Here is a 26,301-nt window from a genome sequence, read left to right on the forward strand (position 1 = left end):
CTATAAGTTTTTTAGGCATGTGCACTTAATTATTAGATTAAATTGAAATCATGAATGCATGCTTTAATAAAGGAATTTTTTTCAACAATTCTTTCTTAATTTTGCATGGCATATTTAAAATGTAACAACATTTTTAAGAAAACATCTTCAATGCTTTACTGCACTTCAGATTTCATATTTTGGCTCTAATTGTCATTTTATTCTTTAGTTGCTACTTTATATTCATAATTTAAAATAATTACAAAATTATATTTAAAATTTTCAAAAAGTTTTGTTTGATATCATTCTATATAACAATTGATTAAAATAAAATATTGATTCTTTTCCCTCTTATTTCAGATATTGAAAGTTTGTTTTAATATTTTTATTAATATTTTGCAAAAAAGAAAAAAAACAACAAAAAAACATTGTAGTTTAAAGTTTTTTTTTATGTTGATTAGGACTTTTGTTATTGATAATTTGAATGTTTATGTATTATTTAAAGAAAGTTTGTTCCAACTTTGCTAAAATGCATTCCAACCCTCTTCCTCCCTTTAAATTCAAGTATCGTAAAAAAAAGTATAATAATTTATTGTTATTGGAAAACATTTGAATATTAATTGAGCAGAATTTTATTTTCAAATAAATAAGGTTCTAAATTGTGCAGATTGTCATACTATTTTATGCTATTGTTAGAAGCTTCAATTATGTTGAGTATATCAAAAACCCTAATTGCTTATGGTCATGAGACAAATGACATACTTTAATACACATCCATAAGCAATTAGGGATTTTGATATACTCAACATAATTGAAGCTTCTAACAATAACATAAAATAGTATGACAATCTGCACAATTTAGAACCTTAATTTATTTGAAAATAAAATTCTGCTCAATTAATATTCAATTGTTTTCCAATAACAACAATAAATTACTTTTTTCTACGATACTTTTTTGTTTCATGAATGCCATTAAGTTTTTAAAGTTTTTTTTTATGTTGAGAAAAATACTTTTATATAATTTTAATGAATGTTTATTTAAAAACAAATATGTTGCAGAATTATTGAATTTTATCAATTTGAATGTGCTTATAATGTTACATAAGTATGTTTTGTTTTTTTGCTTTGTGCGTCGTGATATTTGAGTGATTTTGTGTGTTGTATTAGTGCTGATTTTTATGAGTTCTTTTCAGTTGTTAAAAGATCTGAATATCCAGTTTGCACGTTCACATAATCATCATAATATCTTGAAAGGAAATACACTTAATTTATACTAAATAGAATTTATTTAAATAAAAATGTGATGCTATATATAAAATTTAGGTTGACACGTCTTTTCAGAATAAAATTGATTATACAATTCTTTAAGGTATTTTAATACATATGCTTAATTGCTATTTATTTTAATGTATGATGATACCCAGCGTATTTTCTCTTGCTGCAACTTTTATAATGTTTAAATTATTTTAAGTTTTTTGCTATTATTTAGTATATATTTAATTATTACAGTCTTGAAATGTCAAAAGATTTCATTATTTTTGAAAAATTATGTAGTCTAATATTTTAAAAAATTCTTGGTCATGATGATTAAATCATGTACATGTCATTATATTAGCTGCAGCATATGAACGTTGGTCTTTATTTTAATTTCTGTATTTGCTTTTGAATTCGCTACGGCTGCAGTATTTGATTTTTTGATTACCACCCAGTGCTATCTTATCTGCTAGGTTAGGTCACCCCGTGCGGTCTTGGTACTGCTTGCAAGGTGTTACCTGATCTGGGAGAAAGCATCCAGTTAAGTCAGCATTACAATCATTAATTTGTGGTAGGGTAATTCACTACTACATTTTTTTGTGGATTTGTATTGTGGGAATATTTTTTTCTCCTTATGGGAATTCAATTAAAATAATTCTCTTGAGAAACAATTAATTCCATTATTTTTTATCAAAGAGTTTTGATTTGAATTTTAAAAATATATATGTATGTTTAATTCATCATAAATTTTTGATATGTAACTCAAAAAATTAATCGATAAATTTTGACTTTTAAAGAAAAATGTTTTATAATATTTTCATAATTAATAGAAGAAATCTAAGAAATTCTGTCTGATAAATTAAAGAATGCTTAATATTTAGATAAGTTTTAAACTGTAAAAATTAGCATGTCTTTAATATTTCCTTTAATGAATAAAAATCAATTTCTGGAATTTTTACGTGAAACTGCATATTTAATTTGAGATATTTAAACATCTCTCAATATTTGCGGAGAATTTGTGGAATTTATCAAGTGCCAACATGATATTTTGAATAAAGTTTATACAAAAATAGGTTACAAATAAAAAGGACAATAACTTTAATTTAGTGATACATTAAAATGTCTACTAAGTGGAGAATTGCTTTATTTTTTATAAATGAAATTAATGTTGTCTCCTCTTGTTTTTAACTGGTTTAATCTTTTATTTTAATAAAAATTATATCATGAAATATTTTTCATTCGATGTTTGTTAGAAGTTGAATAAACTTGGCAAGTATAATTTAATTATCAATTATTTTTTATGTTTATGCTTGCCTGAAAAATTTCACTTTGCAGATCCCTTATAAATCTACCACATATTTATAGAGAATATGGCAGTTTCATAGTGGAGATATATGTATATCAAATTTCATGTTGGCATATGCTAGCTTCAAATTTGCTACTGCCATTTTTTTTATTTTTTACATTGTTTGTAAACAGCTGGGGGAAGGATGAGAAGCATAAAGTTTGCTTCCCTTATAAATTTATCTTAAATCATTATTAAAGAAATTGCTTTATAGCTAATTATATGTGAATTAATCAAATATTTCAACTTTTTCCATTTAGAATTATAGATTAAAATTTTATGGGATTTTTTAAATTTCTATAATATGATTTATGAAAACACTAATCTTTTGAGATGTAAGTTTTAACTATCATATTTGACTTATTCTTTTATTTTTGACTGAGACATAATTTATTTTAACATCACTGATAATTTGAATTTTGCCATCTGATTTTTAATATATTTTTGTAATTAAGGTTGAAAATTTTTTTAAAATATTTTTTATTATATAATTTATTTCCGATGCATTGCGTAATTATTTAATAAATTTCGTATTATCAAGTATTATTTAAGATTTTTTTAATTGGAAGAAATTATAACCTATTTAATTCTGTATGCAATTAAGAGTTTCAGTTTTCTTGAATTTGTTATTACCTTTTGATTTAGAAATAAATTAATTTAAACTTTGGTTTTGATGATGTAATGATGAAGTATTTTATAATTAGTAATGAATTTCACTTTACTTTTTTTGTAATATGTAATTGAATGAATCATTTTAACTAAATTGTTTTTGTTGATACGTTGGGGATCAAACATTTATTTATATACTATATATATATATATATATATAATTCTTTGTGGATAAATAGTTTCACTTTTTATCTTGAAGGAGTTTACTTTTTTCTTTCTTTCTTTTTTTTTTCTTTTTCTTTTCTTTCATCTTTGTTTTGCATTCAAACCTTATACTAAATGCTGAAAGCTTATTAACAGTTTTCTTTTAATGACAATGAAATCCTATTATGCAGTCATTAGTTTTATTTAAAAAATTTTAATTTTTTCAAATCTTTTTATTGATCTGAGATGTTTTGCAAATTTTACATTGACAATTAATAATATAATTAAGTTAAGCATTTGAAAGAATATTTTGTCTTTATAAAAATTTCTCTGCTTAAGTTTTAGAAAAATTTTGATTACTGTCATTCTTAATTCATTGTGTACTTGTATTATTAATTATATAAGAATATAAATATTGTTCTTTTATGAAAGATTTAAAATTCATTCTTTTTAAATACATAAATGTTAGTAGAACAGTAACATAATGAAATGAAAAGAATCTAATACCTAAACATTAATTTTAATTATCATTGATACAAATTTACAGTGGTAGATTCTGACATATTTTTATGCTTTCTAGTGCTTTTAATTTATTAAATTATTTATTGAATTAATTTTATAAAGAATTTTCTTAATTATAGTAAAATTTAATTATCAATAATTTTTTTATAAAATCATGTTCATTCAGTTTGATTTTAGTTCCCCCCCCCTCCCCGAATTGTCAATATTTATTATTTTGTTCTAAAATTGAATCTGTATTTTTGTTAATATAAGATGCAGGCAATTATCTCGGAGTTCTGAACAATCAGTATACTTGAAAATTTTAATATATTGTTACTCCTTTATTTTGTAATGGTTTTTAACCTTATTTAATGTATTTATTTAAAAATAATTTTATGAGAATGCAACCTTATCCATCTATATTCAGTTTATATTTAAAAATAGATTAAATGGCTACGAAATTCAATTATTTTTATTACCCATTGTTTTCTAAGTGTAATTTCATTGTGCAGAGCTGTATCTTATCTGAACATGGTAGCTGTTCCATTTCCCTAACAGGTAAATATGTATTGGTAAGTTAGAATCTAAAATTGATTCATTTTTTCCCCTTTTAATTTCCTAACTTTGCTTGTCTTTTTTTGTGTATGCTTGTTTGAATGCATATATATTTGCCTTATTTTCCTAAAATTCTAATGATATCTATTTATTAATTATTTAGCTGTAGTAATGCAAAAATCTCCCATGTCTTGTTCTACATAAATTTTGGTTTCTTTCAGAATTAAACCAGCACTTTTAAGGCAGGCTACTTATGGCACAATCAAAATTGGCATTTATTACTCATTGAAAAGTATAGTCATTAAAAATCCTCATGGTAATTATAGTTCTTATTGTAATTTTTTCATATATACTTAATTTACATAATTAATTAAAGCAACAGAAATCATTATATTCTTTTGAAGCATTATGAGATTTGTTTATAATATCTTCAAACAGCGTTAGATTTTTTGATACAAGTTAGTTGTTCCTCTGGGAATTTGAAATATGCTGTCCAAGTGGAATTTGATATTATGAACTTTCATTTTATTTTTAAGTTTAAATTTTATACAAAGATTCATTTGAATATACTCTGTTCTATATAGGGCTATTAATTTATTTTTTCAGTTTGTTAATTTTAAAATTAAAACTTCTTTGATAAGAACCCTCCATTTTTCAATTTTATCAAAAATCAAAGTAAAACTAGTTGGAAAACTGATACTTCTCTGAGAAATTTTATCATGGCTGTAGTAAATAATATGCAAGAAAATAAGAAAGTATAGCATTATAATTATGAATTAAGCATTAATTAAGAGTTGAATTTAGAATAATAATTTAAAAAATACTATGATTTAAGTTAAGATGGTCCATTCTATTTTTATTTGTTAATAATATTAAATCAGAAAAAAAAAATGTCCTCAAAAATTTTTTCGTCTAACAATTGACTGTTTCACTTAAGTAGTGCATGTCATAAATTCATAATATAATGTTAATTTTTTGTGTATTTGAATTGATTCAAAATTATTAAAATATAATCCTCTGTCTGAATTATAAAAATTAATTTATAATGAAATTGAAATGTAATATTTTGCCATATGAAACAGTGTTATCAGTGTTCATGTTCAATTTTTTTACTAATGCAACTTGTTTTTTAAGTTGTCTCTCCCTTTCAGAAGCACAGCCAATTTTATTTTACTTTGTGAACATAACACTAATTGTCTAACATTATTTAAAAAGAGAGATTGGACTGTTATATGTTATTTTTACTAGGTATTTTAATTTATTAATAACTAAACATCCACTTGTAGCTGAGAAATATGAGATTTTTCAAAGGAAACTCCTCAATCGTGAAAGGATTAAATAAATGAATTTTTCAGTTTCTTCATTAAAATGCATTGCTAATCTTAGTATTTATTGATTGTGATGGTTTTTCATTTCTTTTTGTAGATGAAACTTTATTTAAAAATGTTTTGTGTGGTATCACAGCAGGAGTCATTGGTTCATCAATTGCAAATCCTACTGATGTCTTAAAAGTAAGTGACTCAGACAATGTTATTTTATTCAAATAGGAGAAGCTTTTATCCATGCCTGATATTGTAAATATGAAACTGGTATCAAAATTTTGTGGGAGGCAAAAAGGTCTTTGATTAGTTTACATTTTAAATAAAGTGAAATTATACTTCTTTTTAGAGTTGTACATCTATGTGATAACAAAATTTGATGTTACGTAAAATTGCTGTAAATACCTTTATTGATTGTGAATGATTTACTCTTATGCCCATTTTTTTATTTTCCAAAAAGGCAAGGAGGACACTAAGAAATTATTATTTTTTTTAAAAATTGTCTAAAATAACTATAAATGGTTTTGTAACTAAATTTTATGTAAATATATAAATGATTTTATAAAGTATTGGTGTATTTTCCTGGGTGTAATAATACACCGTATAACTTATTCAATTTTAATTTGGCAATTCACTGACTATTGTCTATATTTATCTATATTCTGATTCCATATCTAGTTAAAAGAAATTCATTAAAAAATTTCAGAGAAGATAAATAAAAATTCTATATTATGTTGATTTAATTTTATCTTTCACAGCTAAATTGGATCATATAAAAAAATTAATGATAAGAGAAAGATTGCCAAAGTTATTTTATAATATAGGGATATTAGACAATAAAATGAAACATTTTATTTGTTGTTGTTTAGTTTTAAATCATCTTTTTTTAGGTTCGTTTACAAGCAGAAAAAGAAGCATATGCTGAAAAAGGAATGCTAAGGTGCTTTTTAGATATATATAAAAATGAAGGCGTGAAAGGTTTATGGAGGGTAAGGGTAATCTTTTTTTTTTTTTCCCTTCTTAGACTTGTGTTTAAATTTGTAAGCAAAATGTTTTGACTTCAAATAAAATAATAATTTTTTTTAATTTTATTTATTTTATACATTGCATTCACATAAATATTAAAACTTTGTTTTGTTTTAGGGTGTGTGCCCAACAGCTCAAAGGGCAGCTGTTTGCGCAGGCGTTGAGCTTCCAGTATATGACATAACAAAAAGGAATCTCATCTTATCCGGTACCATAGAAGATGGTGTTTTCAATCATTTTGTGTATGTTAAGAAAGCTTTCTCCTCAAATTATTTGTCTTGTTAAAATTTTCTTTTGTATTTTATACTCTACTTTCTGATCTTTAGTTTTTATGACTCTAAAAAAAATCTTGATGTGGAAAGATAGTTTGATGATTTATAAGTCAGTTTATCCAATAAAAGTATTAATTTACTATAGATAATATGCGACTTTGGGCTACAGAGCCGATAAATAAATTACACCTAAAGCAGAATAAATTTATTTTCTGAACTATGTATTGAATTACTTGTATTAGCTGCTTGCTTCTTTAAATGTTTTCTTTGAAGGCAATAATTTTTTGTCTTCATTTATCATCCCATGTATTTAATTGCTCATAACATGTATATTTTTAAAGTTTATTAAAGTAATTATTTCCCTCCTTTGATAGGTCTAGTTTCACTGCCGGTTTAGCTGGTGCAGTAGCGTCTACACCTATTGATGTTGTTCGGGTATGATTTTTATTTATTTTCTAGTCACTTTTGACGAACAGTTGTTTTTTCAGGGAGATTGATTATTATTAATTTCAATTAAACTGTCTGGATATAACTTCATAACTTTGATGTTTGTCAAATTGTCAGACATTAAAGCCATGGTTTTTTTTTTTTTTTTTTTTTTTTTTACATATGCTCTATTCATTAAGAACATTAATCTGCGTAGTGGAGATTATTTTATGATGCTATTAAAAATATTAATATGTGGTTTCTAAATTTTCTTGTATTTACTTTTTAAATCTTATAAACTGCACAGATATTATATTAACACAATATAACAGAATCTTCCTGTTTGAGCTTTTTACAACAGAAGAAAATCATGGCAAATATTACTGAAACAAAAAAAATGATTTGAATTTTAGGACAAAATTTTGTTAAGTCATTTTTAAAAATTTTGAAATATTGTAAAAATTATTGTGCAATAATATTTTTGGAAGTTATTGTGGGAAAAAAAAAGCCATAATAAATTTTGATTTTTAATTAATTTATAATAAAATTTCAAAAAAAAAAAACTCTCTGAATTGCACATTTATATTTTTCAAAATAAATTTGTAAATCAAACAATCTGGCCTGTTGAGTATCACACATCCTTATTATTTGGAGACATGTTACAAGTTATATTATTAAAATTTATTTTAAAAATGTTTTAATTTCTTCTAATTTTAGACAAGACTGATGAATCAAAGAAAACTCAGAACTGCCATTGTAGATGGTGCCCGAATGCAAGTTCTCTATACAGGGTCATTTCATTGTGCAATTCATGTATGTATGTTTGACCAGTAAATTATGTGTATTGCTATATTATTTTAAATAATTTCTTATCAAAAAATATGTTTTGTTACTTAAAATCTATTAGTGTAGAAGTACTTATTCCTCAAAATTTAAAACCTAATATAATTTTTAAGCTTACAAGCAAATGAAATACTGTATATGTATATTAAGCAATAGATAAGGCAAAACTTTATTAAATTAATGATTTTTTTTTTCTTCTTTTTCCCAGACTGTACAGACAGAAGGACTTTTAGCTCTTTACAAAGGTTTTGTGCCAACGTGGGTTAGATTAGGACCTTGGAACATTATAGTATCCTTTATATACTTTGTAAGGTATTTGATATATTTGTTGTCAATTATTTTACTCACAGGTCTGCAAAGCTTTGTATTTTTATGTCAAAATTGTAAATTGTATTTTATGTATATTTTAAATTTCTTATATCAAATATATGTAAGTTAATATATATTTGGATTTTACATCAACTTGTGTGGTTGATAGGATGTATTATTCAGTGATATAAATTGTAAATTTTGCAACTGTAAAAAAAAATAGGTAAAAGAATCCTTAGGCTGGCTGGTCAGAAACCTTTTTCGTGTCCATTTGGAATATTCTAGATGGGTTATAGTAATAGGCTTGTATTAAATTATCTGCCTAACCTTTCTATTTTGCAAATGCAGGTTATTTACTTTATATTTGGCATACTGTTTTATGGTCTCTAATTTAGAATGAAAATAGATTTTAGTGAGAAAAGGCTATCTAATTTAATTATTTTTGACCCTTGTAAAGATGCAACTGTATATCACTGGATTCCACTAATTGTTCACAGCTTAATTTATGTATAATTTTTTGTAAGAGATAGACTTCTTTATTAGAAATTATAATCATATCATTTTTATTTGATTCTAAATTTTAAAGTGCAGAATTTGATCTCATTCTTTCATATATTTGTAGACAAATATTGTGAAACTGAATAGTTTAGCAATTACAGAGTAAGTTTAATATTTACATAAATTTAAAATCAACTACATTTATTCTTATCTTGGACACAAATTATTTTTTTATCACAAATTGCCATGTTAACTTTTAAAAAATCAGTCATTGCATACAAGCTGACCATATCAAATTGAGTAGCACATCAGATTCCTATTTTTTCAGCTTCATTGGTTACAATATTTTTTTTTCAATGAGTGATATGTAATATAAATAAAATTATCTGGTTTGATGCTTTTCAGTTTTAATGGCATATGCATTATTATTAGTTTTCTGTGTACTAAATTTTAAATGCCTTATTGTTGGGCATTTGGTAATGAAAGTATTGATTTTTATTAACACTAGAGTTTTTATTACTTCATTTAGTTAATTATACTAATTGAAAAAGTATGCTTTGCATTCCTTTGATTAAATCATACTACCTTTTTCTTTGTATTAAAAAAAGGGCAAAGAATTCATATTTTAAACATGAAAAAAGTTAACTGATATTTTTCTTTTCATATATTTAAATGTTTTCAAATTATTGTATTCTACTACCATACATTTATTTATCCATGAGTTATTGCCTTAACTTTGCATTAGTTTTTTATAATGTATGAACAGATGAAGCGCCTTTACTGAAGGCCTATCAGATTTTATGCCTCCTTGCGAACTTAACTTAAATGCCAGTAGGAATATTCTGAAGTCCATGGCCCAAGCTTAAACCACTCTTCGCTTCATTTGCTGACAATTTTTTGCTGTTGAATTGGAGAGTTTCTGCAAAGTGTTTGCAGTATTAGATATTTTTGTTAGGACTATTTTAGAGTCAATCATCTTGTTTTATTTATTTTGTTTTGTTTACAAAAATATCTATTTTCAGCAAATTTTCGAGAAGTTTATACACATATACTTGTATATATATCTTTCTCTATATATACACACTTTGTTTGTTTCATCCTCCCAAATGTGATAATATGGCATTGGTTAATAAATTTTATTCTAGTGGATTTTGTAAAACTTATTTATTTCATCTCATCATGTTTGCTTTGTTTTTAATGCAAAAGTTGTTATTGATTTCTAGTGCCAAATTTAAAAGCTAGCAAATAGACCTGCTGCGAATAACCTCTGATATCTAATAATTAAACCTTCAAAACGCATGATGCTACAATGAAAATAGATTAGTAATATCAGCAATGATAATGTAAATAAAATCAAACAATACTCATTGTTTAATGCAAAGCAGTACCTACTTTGTTTATATTAATCATTTTATGTTCATAAGTTGTTTGAACAATGGTGCACATGAAAAGATACAGCAACCAAATTTAATGTGTCCTGATATAGCTTATTAATTCAATACAAGAATTGTACTTTAAGGTAAAATTAATGAAAGAAAGGTATCAAATTATTATTAAATCACATTTTCATGAGTACATATATTCTTTATACATTTTAATGAATATAGATAAAATAAACTCTTACTTACATATATATTTTAATACAGGGATTGGATTTTTTTTTTTTTTTTTTTTTTTTTTCAATTAGCAACTATTTAGCCTTCTCCTGAATTTTGATTTGATGGTATGCTGCAAGTTAAGATTTCTATTTATTAATGAAGTAAAGTTCATTTTGGTAAAAACGTCAATATATTTTAACAAATTTTAAAGTCAGTCTAAATCAGCATTATTTTCAATTATTTCTTATGTTCCAGTTTTACATGCATTGTTTCTGAATCCTCTTCATTAGCAGGTTTAATTTTGAATTTATTATTATAAAAGTTATCATTACATAGACTAAGGTAAATCTGTTTGCATTATTTGCAGGTTTTGAAAAAAATTGTAATTTTCAAACATTTTGAAAGATGTACTCAAAATCACAACAGAAGTGGTTTTCTAATCAATCTGTTTATTAAATGATGATCAGTTGCTTATTTTTACAAGAAATGCAGTTTCTGGGCTTAAAATATGCAGACATGAGATAGCTTAATATGACACTAATTCTGTATTTTAGAATAAATATTATTTCATTATTGTAATGAATACTACAATTCAATTTTAATCCTTAAAAGTCTGTTAAGAAAGTTTAATTTTATGTTGCCCATGTATATGGATGATATGTGTTCAGAAACATTGCTTTCTTGCTGATACATCCAGTTTAGAAATGATAGTATATGTTGGCTCATAGAGAACAATTAATAAGCATATTATATTATTTTAAAAAGAATAAGTTTATTTTATAAAAAATAAACTTAGAGATAATTATTATCTTTATTTCAAGATTAGAAAAATTAAATGTACATATTTGTTTGTTCATAAAAGTCTAATAAAACATCACAGTTAAAGAGCAATATATTCAGATATATTTCATGCTAGAAAAACCTTTCATATCCGGAAACTGACAAGAGATCCACCACCATCAAAGTGAGAAGAACAAATACTGATAATCCGAGTGTCAATATCACTGTAGAAGACCTTACGGTCACACCAAATAGCTTTGACTGTAATAAACACATGCATATTATTTTTAGAGTTTTAAATCAAAATATTTATTTTCATTTCACATTTATGACAATATTTCTTTGACATTTATTATTTGCTTTTTAGAACCTTGTTTTATACAAGTTCTTTGCTTTGTTTTTTGTCTAAATGTGCTTTGTTATGCTGCAACAGACAAACTTTTATTTAATGCACATATGTATTGAAAGGATTCCTTAATGAAGATGCATACAGTTTTCATATTTATTTCTAATTATATATATCGGAATAAATTCTTTAACCGTGTAAATAACACACTCAATTGTCAGGTTATTTTTAATACTCTTTGCCATGGGTAACACTAAATTTACCATTAACATGAAAAATTTATTTATTCTGGGAATTTTTAAATTTTTATAAAAGGCAATAAGGATTAATTTAAACTGTCAAGACTATTGCTCGTACTTCATCTGTTTATAACTTTTATTTGCTTTTTATTTAATTAAACGACAAATTATCCGATATTTCATGACAAAAGTAATAAATGGTATCCTGCATTGATAACAGCATATTCTTTTTTAATTCTTTTGAATGTCTATTTATTTCTTCACATCTTTTGAAATGTTTAAACTGTAAATCTGGTCTCTGATGATGATGCTTTAAGCATTTAAGGAATAATAATAGACAAGATGTGTTAGTTTTGTTCCATCTGTAAGTAAGTGAAATAATTCTTGAAGTTAAAAAAAAATTGATGTTTACCAATATTATTTTTTTTTTAATTATCTTAGCCTGCTAATACATATACCAGAATTAAAACTTTCTCAACTATTTTGACATTATTAAATTTATTCATATCTTTCAGTATGTATTAACAAATGCTGATTTAGAATAATTAAATATCGGAAACACTGCAAAAAACTAAGCCTCCCCCATCTTTCTGGGTTCGTTATTCGTTAAATGAGAAATGACAATAACTTTTTAAAATTATTTTGATAGCTTAAGAAACTAGTTGTGGCATCTCTCTGTAACTTTTGAGCATACTTTTTAAGAAAGTTGCATACAAATTGTAGACCTTGGGTAAAGTTGTAAGCATTTTAAGTGCTCAAAATTTTATTTGCCGAGTCCTTCACATGAGCATTTTATATTTCGTTATTTAGCGATGAAAAAACATAGGATGTATTTTTGATGCTTTTTTATTTAACAATTGAAACTAAAATATGACACAGGACTAGGATTTTAGTAATAAGATCGCATGTGAAATTTAATTTATCTGCGATTTTGCGTGTTTACATGCATATGAATGTAAAGACCGATAGACGATACTATATTAACAAATTAAGTGACAATAGATGAAAATATTAAAATTTTCCAAAAATTGGAATTCGAGACTTTGGTGAATTTGCTAGTTTTAGACTTCCCTTTGTTCGTAAAACGGACTTCCTTTATCGTGTTCGTAAACGGAACACGATAACTCAAAAAACATTTTGAGCTAGACGGCTGAAATTTGGTATGTGGTCTTTACAACGAATTTGTACATTTCTATTAAATTTTTACGAAATTTATTCATAGAAGGTTTATCATTTTTCTACCCAAGTGCAAGTGATCACGAAACTACAAACACGGTAACTAGTAAATGAATGAAATTTGGTACAGAGTTTTAGCGCCTAAAAGTAGATTTCCATCTAGTTTTGTACCAGTCTGTCAAAGCGCTGAATATTTGTTGAAATTGCATTCGTATGCATGCAAATGAGATAAGCAAAAATATGATATAGTTAAATGAAATTTGGTATATGATCCTGTTTCTAAAATTATAGTTTTGTGCCAGATTTTGGTTTTAATCGTTAGAAAGAAAGGCATTCAAAATACATGCTCGGTTTTCTTCACTATATTTACGAAACACAAAAAGCTCATATGCAGGACTGAAAATAAAAATCTGAGCTTTCACGGGCTTGCTCAATTTTTGTAAGGGGAAGGGGCATAACACCTTTATTAAAGAATCTAGGTGAAAGTTGAGGGGTGGGGAATTACCGCTGTTTTTTATAACTGATATATCTGAATAGAATTTTTAAGCATCTATAATAATCGATATTTTGTATTTAAAAATTTTATTGTTTCAGTTCATATAAATTTTTTTCCCTGGCTTTTTAAAGCTTAGTAAAATATATTTAATTATTCTGAAGTGATCCAGTGCTAGCTTGATTGTCACTAACAATAGATATTTTATTGAAAGAGAATAATGCATTTTAACTTACTCTGAGAGTGGCTCCACTGACGAACAAAACAAACGAATCCAATTCTAGCATGGAGCTCGTCTGGTAGCCGAATACCCTCATTTCGAAAGATATTTGTCGCAGTTTGCTGCCGGTTTGAGTGAGCCTCGCTGCCTGTAATGTTATAATTGGATTTTGAATATCTATTAAAGCAGTTTCAAAATTTGTGATGGTAATGATAACTGGAAAGTTGTAAATCAGTTTACCTTTATATGCTGTAGCGAAGCCATGATAATTTGGGCTTGGGATATCTCTACTAGTAATAAAGATGAATGTGTGGTGTTGGCCCTCTACAAGTTATATTATTTGACCTATGGTACCAAATTTGGCACATATATACCTTGATGAGTGGGAATATGCTCTTTGGAGCGACTTTTTTTGAAATTCCTATTAATTCAAAATTAAATGAATTTTGGAATTTTTCTGCGATAATTTCCAATTTTATATATATATTTTTTGCAAAAATATTTTAAATTGTTTAATTTTTTTAATTCCTTATTAATGATACCTATTAAATAGTTGTGCAAAGTTTTTCTGGACCTAATTTCTAACAGATTACATTGCTGCCCAGATATTCAAATTGTTTAACGAATTAATTAAACGTGTGATTTTTTTCCCATTGCTAAAAATTAAGAAAGAAGGATTCTATTTAAATCTATCTAGTTTGCAAGACGAATAAAAAGTGAAGTTACTATAGCGCAAAATGTAGAAGATGGATTAACCCCACGTTTTTGTTTTTAATAGCTTTATGATGTCATGTGACTGTTTCCATTGGGAAAGTCCATGTGCACAATGAACGGAATACATGAAAAATAGTTAAAATAACTCGCCTTAAATATCTGATAATTTGAAGAAATCATGGACAGGAAGTTATATCTAAATTGAAATTAAATATAATCAATATTTCTAGCGAACAAGTTAGTTGCCAGAAGCCGTTGAAAATATATTCTCCACATGCAATAAATACTGGGAAAGTATTTCCCATTATTTTTCCGCATGTAATAAACACTGGAATGAACATTTTCCATTCAAGTATGTATGTTTGCATCATATCACTCTTATTTGGAACAATTCGACATCATGTTTGCTTTTCAAAATGTGCTTGCATTTTAATAGGTAACTATTTCATGCCATTTATCAAGAGCAATTTTGATTGCTTTTAGTAAAACATGCTCAATTTTTCCTTTCATAATGATACGCATAATTTATAACCATTTATACGTATTACTAGTTTCTATAACTTTTTCCAGGAGCATTGTCATATATGTACACTTACAGTAATTAAAAAAGAAAACCTAAATGAAAAGAAATGCTGATCTGTAGGATAAAATGCATAGTTTAATTTTTCCTGGCTTGCTAAAGTACTGCTGATGTAAAATAAAAAAAATCATTAACACCAGATCAGGTTTTCATTAAAAAAAAAAAAAAAAAACACCTAGAAACTACAATCAATATTTACAAGTTTTCTGATTTTCATGATTCATAGATTTACAATATCAATGATTTAGCGTGATAAATTTTTTCCATTTATCCATCTTTTTCTTGCACTTATTTGTAAAAAAAATGAGCATCCTTCATTTTCTTTCATTTATTTTAAAAGTAAAAAAAATTAAGTATTATGATCCGAGTTCTACATATGCAGATTTTGAAATACACAAAAATATGCTTGCTATTTCATACAATATTCTTTTTAGACCTTTGTGGAAAAGAAGGAAAAAAATATGTGTATATTATATATATATATATATATATATGTGTGTGTGTGTGTATTCATATACACACTCATAAGAATATCGGATACTCATAGTACGTATTACAGAACATAGAGGTACGAATATGTAAAAAAAAAGAAGAAAATAAGTTAATAAAAAATTTATGGTACAATTGAAATTCAATAAAAAATTCATGTGCATTGATTTAATTGATATTTGAATATTTATAATTGTTGCTAGCATTTACTGCATACATATACCATTTACAATTCATAATTAATATACAGGGTGGTTATAGTTAAAGTTCCACTTTGAAATGGTCATAAAAGGAGAACTACTGGACCAAATGTTATCAAACTTGTCAATAGTTTAAAGAACATCATAAGAATTTCTTTCTCAAAAAAAAAAAAAAAAAGCACTGTGGGGGGGATGGCGCTGTATGCAATATTGTGAAACAAAATCAGACATGAAGACATTGGTTTAAAATGTGCTTAATCGTTTTTTAAACAAAAATGTTTGTGGGATTATGTAAAACCGCAATATCTTGTAATTAATTGGCTTATGGTAGCAAGAAGCAAATGATTTATGCAGATGCGCTTTATACGTCATTTGGTTTTCCGGATAAACGTGAGCCTATTTGTCAGAGTTCAAATTTTTACGAATCAACAATGTCTCTAACCATGCAAGACCATTCTTTTCTCGTTAAATGTTATTATGAATGCGATAGCATTGAAGGGAGTGCTGTGCAAAGACATCGTTCAGAAAGAGGGATATACTAAGAGCTGTTGTTGAGACTGCAGTAATGCGATTTACTTTGCTTTCAGAAAATGATGGATGTCACATTGAACATGCTTTGTACCACATTCCAGAAACGATTAAACACATTTTACAACAATGCCTTCATGTCCTATTTTGTTTAACAATATTGTATACAGCGCCATTTCTCCCTTGGTGGTGAGTTTTTGAATTTTTTTTTGTGTGTGTGTGGGGGGGGGGAAATTTGCATGACCTTCTTTAAACTATTACCAAGTTTGGTTAATTTGGTCCAGTAGTTTTTATTTGATGATCATCTCAAAGTGAAACTTTAATTATAACCATCCTGTACATTAGTAGTGGGATTGAATTACGACTGAATATTATGTTATACAAGTGAACTCCCTTTTTCATCATTCATTAAACTTTTTTTTTTTTATGATTCACTTTACCATGGTCTTATCTCTGTATCACCAATATTTAAAAATCTATGGCCGATCATTTTTTTCTGCAGTGATTTTAATAAAGATATTTAAATTTTAACCACGCAACGCAGAAGTTTCTTGTACTTACTTGAATCAATGGCGCTATGAGTGCAATGAACCACAGAAATGGAAACAATACTCTGTAACTGATCACAGTTCCTTCTTGTAATCTATTCAAGAATAAGAGAGCTGTACCTAATAAAAGATAAGTAAAAATATATATATATATAGTGTTTATTTTTATTCAAATGAGACTTTTCATCAAAATGAACTTATTAATTTATGATTGCACATTTTGGTTATAAATTTTAATGAAATTAAATATTACTTTCCCATTTTATATATATATATATATATATACATTTGCTTGGGAAAGGATTAAATTATATAATTTAAATATCAAAAAAATTAACTCGAAAAATAAATGTTATTCACATTAAATTCTTTTACTATGATGTTATTTTGAAAGTAAACAATAATTAAAAAATATTTTGAACTTTGTAATATATAAATAAAATATCGGAATTTGAGAAACATTGTATAATAAAAAAAATTCAGTATGATCTACCCTTTTTAAGGAATGAAAATTGTCATTTTTTTTTTATTTAATTGCATAAAAATGTGAAATAATTCTTTATACATAAATTAAAAAAATAATATTTATGTTGGAAATAATTTTTATTTTATTAAATATAAAACAATATTGACAGCATCTTCAAATTCATTTTCTATCATATTGTGGCAGATGAAAAACAAATATTATAGTGGTGATTTCAATTTCACTTGATATATTTTATCTTGCTAAGTTTATGAATCAAAATATCTTTATGAAAGGGAGATGCCATCGTCAAAAAGATCTTGCGGCGCCTTGACAGTATTTAAGATATGCGACTATGCTAAGAATGAATTTTTTAGAAAAAGCCTTAAAATTGTAATATTTTTGTATAAAATAAATTGAAAAAACATCAACTCAATGAAAATGCACTTGTAAACATCAAAAGTTTTGTTAAAAAATAATGGCAAAAATTATGAGCTTTTTAGCTAAAGAAAGGCATATAGCAAAAACCTTTTAGTTTAAAATTTCAAATGATTTTTTGTAAAGGCTTTCAGACAGCTTAATAAATATATTTCTTAGTTCCTAATAAATATATCTCCTAGTTCCTGAACTAAAGAAAAAACTCAACTTCCATCCGATCTTCAAATATTGGAATTTGATTGATAAATAACATGAAATGTTCAGGTATTTTTTTCGCATCGTGAAGCATTAAAACAACTATTGAATATTCTTAAAGGAATTGATTGCTTACTCTCTAGTTCAGAAACTGCAAACATATCGAAAAAATTATTATGCCAAATTTGAACGCAATATATCTATTAGATTTTAATTTGGGATGTTTTTCGTAAGTTTCGAGGAAATATCATTTAAAGGTATAAAAAAAAGCATTAAAACATGTTTTATGCAAATATAAAGGTAAAAGGGGCTCTGCTAGCGCATAAAAATGAAGCAAAATTAGGTGGAGAATCTCCAAGGTAACCTCTAACAAAGAGTAATTCGTTGTTAAAATGTACACCAGTCTGTCTTTCCCTTTTTTGAATTAACTTCCTCCTCCTTTTTGTTCTTGGACTATGTTATGACCTTACACATTTGATCATTGACACGTGTTCTAACAAATAAATTTATCACAGATAATATATCAGAATATCGTAATCCCATTAGTATTTAATCTTACTGAAAATATAGCAAGAAAAGACTGTAGAGAGACAAAAATAGAATATTTTTCGGAAATAATCTTTTTGATATTATTTGCTTAGATAAAAAAAAATCTGTTATTGGCAAGAATTAAATAAAAAAAATAACATTATTGGTTCTATTTGTTTTTTGTTTTTTTTGCCGCAAAAATTAGTTTTAGTAATGGTACCCCATAAACATATTTAGAAAACGGATTTTCTCCGCGATATGCCGTTACAATTTGCTTATTTTTACCTAACACATTTTTAAATTGAACCATCAAATTGAATGTAGTCTTTTGAACATTAAATAATTTTTTAAAATATTATAAATAGATTTCTTTCTCTTGGAATTTTTTTTATATATTTGAGAAAATTTAATTGCTATTTTGATAAACCTTATATATTTTGATATACTATACTCGAACATTGAAACTAACCTAAAATAGTGAGTTCTGTGAAGTTGACGATGCACAGTCCCATCATTTTTGCCACATTTCCATTTAAGAGACTTATATACTCTCGGACGCCTAATATTTCCTAGAAAATAACGGAAACTAGTAACAATTGCTTTGCAGATTCATACTGCCGACAGAAATTATAGACATTTAATGAAAAAAGAAAATATATGAATAATTGTAGCAGTTATAATTTTTTTTGTTTATAAATCTCTAATCATTTAAGGATTCTAAATGCATTTATTCTCTTTTTTCTCATATTCTATTTATTATATTTAAGCACTGATGTGTCATTAGTATTTAAGTATATATAAGTATTATTGCTTTGCTAAAAAAATACTGTTATTAAACACAATTTATTTAATAATCATTTAGAAAAGATAATTTATTTAATAAACATTTATTAGAAGAGATATTCCTTAAAAATAATTATTGATAGAGGGAGTTAAAAGGACTCCCTTTAAACCTAAAAATTTTTCCATGCCATTTTTAGCAACTTCCCTATCTTCCTTCTAAGCTTCTTTCTTTTATATATATATATATATATATTATTTTGGGATTAATAGCAAAATAATTCGACTTTCTGAATGCAAGGCAAATCTTAAAAAACACAAAATTTTCAGTTAAGATGTATATGCACCAAAAATAAAATGTTAATACATTATTCTCAGTAGAATTCAATAACCTATGTTTAAAGTAGTTATTTCATTTTAAAATATTTAAAAATTGAATATTCAAAAATTTAATTTGGCTTTGATTTAATTTATTAGTTTTTCAAAATATTGGTATTTTTTTTTTTCTTATTTGAATTCCTCCTCTGTTGTATTATTCTGCATAGCACAAGCTAAGAATCCCACATCTACTTATCTTTTTAAATATAATAAGTCATTTTAGACTATAATTTTAATTTTAGGCTTTAAAAACCGACAGCTTGAATTTGTCTATTTCTATAATAAAATACATTTTATGAACAAAGAATTGTGAGAAAATTATTTGAAATAGTGCAGCAGTTGAAAGTTCCTGACAGTGTTTTATTACCTGATTGTAATAAATACAAAGATTTCAAATGCCGCTAGTTGTGGATTTTCAAGTTCTGTTATTTTATATTATTAATAAAATTTTGAATAGTTTTGAAATTTCTAGTAGCCAAAAGCACTGTACTCTATTATACAACACCTTCTGCTCTTTGGAAATAATTGGCTTTCAAAAGTTAATTAATCAAATGTTTATTAAAATTGACATTTCAAAAAAATTTATGGTTCAAAAAAATTTATGAAGAATCATCACATTCTTTATTCAGAAGAACTTACATGCATGGCTGATTTGATTTCCATGGATTTCTCGTGCAGCTTAAGACAGATACCTTTTATGTACAGAATGAGGGTTTCACACTGGACACAGTAGTTAATGGCAACAGCCATATTCACACACTGGACAAGAACCATGCCTGCGAACTTGACTCCCAGAAACACATATTTGTATATCACACCTAAACTAAATTTTTTAAAAAGAAAACATTCTTTATAACTGGTGTTATTAAATTTAAAGATTTCTATTTGGGAATAAACTCAGATATTTTTCTTGTACTCTTCAAATGTGGAAAACAAAAATTAAGTTATAAATACAAAACATAATATTTCGAATGCTGATTCATTTATTGTTATTAAGTTTTATCCATGCATGTCCAGCAATAATAAAAACTTATAATATAACAAAATAAAGAGGATAAATTGTTTTTCAGGCATACATATGGTATAAAAACAGTCAAAATATATTTCTAGAATTCTCTGACTAATAAAACATGTGACTACCTCGCTTTATAAGCCAAATAGTGAACTCTTGGGATGAAAATGAAGTTTTTGATCATAATTTGTAGATATAATTCTCATTATTCTAAAAGTGAGCAAATTTAATGTTAGGATTTATGGTCTTTGGAGGAGAGAGAGTATCAAGCAATATCTCTTTCTAAAACATTCCGAACCTCTCTCTCTTGGCTGTACCATTCGATAAATATCAACTTCTTACGGCAAATCTCCGACAAGTTGATCTCTTTGCACTATCATCAATTCCACGAAAATTGTCTCCAACAACTTCTCCAAAATCCACTCCACGAAGTTCAGAAATTCATCGCTATAGTACTAAACAGTTATCAGTTCTCATACAAAACAGTGTTGTACGGCCATTCAATGTGAAATCTATCTACACCAAGATTACACTTTCACCAAAGTGATGACTTTCTTTTCTTTTGTGTCTCTTTTGGAGACATAAAAGAACTAAGACATTTTCTTTTCTTTATGGAGGGGTCCCTTATCCTCACCATACGAAATATCAGTAATCTCCTAATGTTCTGAATCTACACTTATCTGAACTAAGAAAATGTCCCACCTTTTCACGAGCGATGTTTCTGGCTTCAAAAAAAGATGTGTCCGTCCTCTGTAACCCAATGAGAGGGATGTATTTTGTCATTATCCGGACAAAAGGCCTTTCTCCCGATGTGCCGATCATCAATTTGGTTGAAAAATGGTTGTTCCAGATGCAATTACGAGATGCTGACAGAACTCTGTTATTACTGTTTATTTATGATGTTACGTTATTTGCACACAATGCCCAACAATATTCTTGCGATATCTACATGATATTGTGAATATATTGTAGAATATCTTGTGAGGATAAGACGTTTTGATATCACTCATCGATTCTCTATATTAATGATATTTTTTGGGTGACTCTTGTAGTATAGATATCTATAATTTGGAACTGGTTTCCTAACTCAAAAATCCCCATGCAATACACTCCTAACCACGGAAAGCTTCTGCTTGATGATGTTCAGCTTTCAAACTAAAGATGGCCCTCAACACATCATCTAAACGCTTTCGAGAAACCATTTTCTAGAAGGAAACAGCTATTACAAACGATTTCTCTATCTACGCTTCATGTAATAAATACAATTTCAATAGTGAAATTCACAAATTAGAATAAGTGTCACTTTGGAAACATAAAATCATTAACGAACGCATTCTTGTAATTGTTTGACGGGTGTTAAATGATAACGTTATATTTTAAATTCTATATGGCATTTATATTTAAAATATTTTTGGCAGCTATTTTGAATATTTGTAACAAATGATTTTGTGTGAAAATCTGTTAAATTTAAAAAAAAAAAAAAAAAAAAAAACGAATATAGAATAAAAGTTTAGCTAGAAATATCAGTTGCACCTATCGAAACACACAAATGGCATAAAATTTAAACATTCGAATAAAATATACTGTGTAAATAAAGTGCGTCTCTCCCCCTCCCAATCCCCCGAACCTCTTTGACAATCACTCGAACTGAGCCGATATGTTAACCTGCTGAGACGGTTTTGAATTGGTTATAATTAAGAATGTTTGTATCTATTGTATCAGGGTTTGTGGGCTGATTTTTAAAACTGTATCGTGTGCTGCACATTTTTATGAATAAATTAAGGATTTATCTTTATTATTTTTTCTGGGTTACAACTCTAATTCTTTACAAATTGGTTACTCGTATAAGTTTACAAGAGAGTTTTCAATGTAATCAAGACAAATGGATTGAAGAGAACGAATGCTTTACTTACAACTCTAACCTGTTTTGCGGAAATGTAAAATTGTACAGAATCTCCAATCCAACTTGACAGGATAGCCAGATAAGAGCAGCGAAAAAGAACACCCTAAGATAAAGAAATAAACATTTTAAATGAGCAACTACAGAAATAAACATTATTTAAAAACGTTTTAAATCTCACCTAGAGTTGCGAATTAAAGCATTTTGTAGACCTCGTGTAGAACTGGATTGTAGAAATACCTAATAATAAATAAAAAAATGAAATAACTTTTTTCACTTCATAATGGAAATAATTAAACCAAAAACCATGTGGTAACCACCATTTAATTTCGGATGTTGGAAATTGAAAGATAATACATGATTAATTATTTTAGTTATATTAACATTCTAATTGACTATTCATAAAGAATATTTTGAGGCAAATAATTTAGAACCGTAGTTCGATAAAGAGAATATCCGCTAAGACAATATTCATTGCTCCAAATTTCAACACAAAACCAGCAATAGGATGTTTGACAAATTTAACTCGCATCAGGCTCTTAGGTATGGTGGCTCTTTGATGCAATTGTGTATTAAATTAAACCGTGGTCAGATGAAGAGAACGACTCCGGGCCATTGCTTGCATTAAAAACTTCCGCGTCACTCTAGATAGAAATTCGACCTTTGGCGGCAGATTTAACTTGAGCCAGATCCTCATCCATAGTGGATATTTGGAGAAAGGTTTTTAGAATAAGGGATCCTCCGCTTTTGAAAATGATAGCATACTACTAAATACTCTTAGTGTCTCTCTTTATTTATGATTTTAAATCTCAATAAAGCAATATAACAGTATTTCATTAAAATGGCATGAAATTTGAAAAGTTCGATATCAAACATATATTGTACATGCAGGACAGCGTAGACATTTCCATACAAATTTGTCTAGATTCCATCTTATTGTTTTACACAAAAAGTATAGATTAGGAAATATAGTTTATATTCATATAATTGGATTTTCCAATTAATGGAAATAATGGTTTGAAGAAAACAGTTTGGGTATGACAAATGCATTTCTTTTCGACCAATGCAAAATATCTTGAAAATTTGCAAAGATTATTGATATTATTCAAATTTATATAGTTCCTTTCGGAACAAAATTTAGTTTTAAATTTATTTAAACAATTTTGGTTATGATATTTACAAAAAAAAAAAAAGAATGGCAAATAAGGAACCTTTTAAAGAAGCAATCTTACCACTAGTAAAAAATGCCACTAAATGTGATGTGATTTATGATGAGCCAATCTGAGCTGGAAATGAGCCAGTCAATATGTACTAGATATCCCCAGTCTAAATTTTGCCAATGATTGCCAAATTAATTTCCTTTATCAAATCTACTGCATTTATGTTATCCGTATTAGCACACTATGTCCAATAACATTGCTACTATATCTACACGATGTTGACCGGTATTCAGAATGTTGATAACATTGCGGAAATACGGTACAGCATCTTCTGCCAATAATTTAATGTTAATGTAATAAATTTTAATTATTTTAAAAGAGCTATAGGGTCTCATAGTGACATTTTTATACATATACTCACTCTTTCCATCAGTGAAAACAACTGCTCGCATTCCACCAGTCGAAAGTGATAAAACCCATATGCGAAAGCAAGGAAATGCACAAAACTGGGCACTATATAAGTAGGTACAATGTGTTCGCAATAGCCGGAACCCATGGGCCTATACACAATTTTTATGGCGTCCATGACGTATCTGGCATGGCAGGAGAATGTTATCATTCCCCAAGTGCAGTTGCCCTTCATGTTCACTTCATGAGGAGTAGGAGTAGGAGGAGAGGGCTACATTTGATATGAAAAAGATATGTAAGCTTATTAAAGTTACTAATATAATTGAAACAGAAGGCGAGATAAATAAAAGAAAAATAAATATTTATATGGCACTTTTCTATACACAATGGCAATTTTTGCACTACATCAGTGTAAAGAGTCGAGAATCGACACCAATATTTGAGAACTATGCTTGTCTACTAATTATACTACGTTGCTATGTTGTTGCTAATATTTTAATACTGTTTCTACAATGTTACTACGTTAAAGCTAATATTTAGCTACAACATGATGTTTGGTTGGTGGGCCAAAATTTTAGCTCCATGGTGATTTGTGCTGTTCTAACAGAAAAGTATCTCTACATCTGCAAACAAGTACAGAAAATATTTATACATTTTTAGAACCATTTCAACAAAGAATTTTTTTTAAATATATTTTTTTTTGGGGGGGATCATAATTTTGGTATTATTTGAAATGAAAAGTATCGTCTGTATCGATTTTCATTTTATTATCTCTTATTTGAAATGAAAAGTATCGTATTTCAGATTCATTCTTCGTTCAAACTGTGGGTTGAAGGGTAAGTTTTTGCCCTTTCAGAAGAGAAATATCCCTGTTCTATTATTCAGAAACATTATGAAATGTATGGCATTAAAATTTATTAATGTGAAACAACATCATTTATTGTAAAAGGAAAATCTTCAATCACTACTTCTATATGGAAATATTATATAAGACTCCGAAAAAGGTACCGAAAAAGTATATATCCGAAAGGTATATATCCGAAAAAGGTACATATTTTTCAAATATTTCTAAAGTGAAATTGTCGGTAACAAGTAAAAATCTGCCAGTTCAAAAATCAATCGCAAATTTTTTAAATAATCTGCACCAATAATAAATAAGGTAATAAATTAAGATTTCCAACTCAAAGAAGCTTAAAAAGAAAAAAATCTAATGTTCACCAGCTTTTACCAATGCATGTGGCTCAACGCAGAGCAGTTTGTAGAACTCTGTACGAAAACTATTTAATAGAAAGTAAATGGAAATGTTAGCCTTGATAAAACATGGCTTAACTGCTGCAGCAAATGACTATAACAAAAATAGGTCTATTTAATATTGAAAATGAAGAAAATAAAAATGTGAAAACCTGGTTCCATCAATGGCGAAGTTTTAATAAAGATTTATAAATTGTATCAAGATTCTTTCACAGTGAGAAATTAAAAATAAGGAAAATGGAAAGAAAGTTAAATTCAACCCAACCTATTAACGAGAGAAAGTTTTTCCTTCGATATTTATAAAGGAAATTATATTTCTTGAATCCTAATGCTCTTCAAAGAGTGAAACAAAAGGTGAAAATGCTAGAAGTCATATTTTGAAACGTAACGCATTCCTTGAAAAAAATGAAAGATGATACAGATATTGCATATATATCTTTTCAATATAATCCTGCAAAGTTCCCTGATGTTTCACCAACGGATTATTGTGTTTTTTTATCTATTAAAAAACGCTGTTTTTAATCGCAAATACACCGCAAGTGGTGTATTATGGAAAGTAGAATAAAAGGAATGGAGGTTAATACTCCTTAAAATTTTGGCAAAACCCTTCTATCATGGAAAATACGAATGTAGGGTTACAGTCCAGTAAAACTTCAGAATAACCATTTTAAAAATAGTCTTTACATTTTAAACATTTATTAAACAGTCTCAAAAAATCGCTCTAAAAATGTGTAAAC

At 27.0% G+C, this 26,301-nt stretch overlaps 2 protein-coding genes across 4 annotated transcripts in view; one reads left to right on the forward strand and one right to left on the reverse strand.

The window, feature by feature from the left end:
* The window catches only part of LOC129968745 (kidney mitochondrial carrier protein 1-like), a 32,274-nt gene extending 21,985 nt beyond the window's left edge, over window positions 1-10,289 (forward strand). For both annotated transcript variants that reach the window (XM_056082954.1, XM_056082953.1), the window contains exons 4-11: window positions 4,669-4,763; window positions 5,873-5,958; window positions 6,657-6,755; window positions 6,910-7,034; window positions 7,439-7,499; window positions 8,208-8,303; window positions 8,542-8,622; window positions 9,886-10,289. In XM_056082954.1, the coding sequence (XP_055938929.1) occupies window positions 4,669-4,763; window positions 5,873-5,958; window positions 6,657-6,755; window positions 6,910-7,034; window positions 7,439-7,499; window positions 8,208-8,303; window positions 8,542-8,622; window positions 9,886-9,924 (682 nt within the window). In that variant the 3' untranslated portion in view covers window positions 9,925-10,289. The remainder of the gene's footprint in view (window positions 1-4,668; window positions 4,764-5,872; window positions 5,959-6,656; window positions 6,756-6,909; window positions 7,035-7,438; window positions 7,500-8,207; window positions 8,304-8,541; window positions 8,623-9,885) is intronic.
* Window positions 10,290-11,535: 1,246 nt separating this feature from the next.
* Window positions 11,536-26,301, reverse strand: part of LOC129969490 (uncharacterized) — a 35,122-nt gene continuing 20,356 nt past the window's right edge. For both annotated transcript variants that reach the window (XM_056084088.1, XM_056084087.1), the window contains exons 5-12: window positions 24,327-24,584; window positions 22,927-22,985; window positions 22,759-22,851; window positions 20,473-20,656; window positions 19,145-19,244; window positions 17,065-17,171; window positions 14,009-14,140; window positions 11,536-11,779 (exon numbers count right to left, since the gene is read on the reverse strand). In XM_056084088.1, coding sequence (XP_055940063.1) covers window positions 11,651-11,779; window positions 14,009-14,140; window positions 17,065-17,171; window positions 19,145-19,244; window positions 20,473-20,656; window positions 22,759-22,851; window positions 22,927-22,985; window positions 24,327-24,584 — 1,062 coding nt within the window. In that variant the 3' untranslated portion in view covers window positions 11,536-11,650. The remainder of the gene's footprint in view (window positions 11,780-14,008; window positions 14,141-17,064; window positions 17,172-19,144; window positions 19,245-20,472; window positions 20,657-22,758; window positions 22,852-22,926; window positions 22,986-24,326; window positions 24,585-26,301) is intronic.

The sequence above is a fragment of the Argiope bruennichi genome, chromosome 5, assembly GCF_947563725.1.
Source record: "Argiope bruennichi chromosome 5, qqArgBrue1.1, whole genome shotgun sequence".
Classification (NCBI taxonomy): domain Eukaryota; kingdom Metazoa; phylum Arthropoda; class Arachnida; order Araneae; family Araneidae; genus Argiope; species Argiope bruennichi.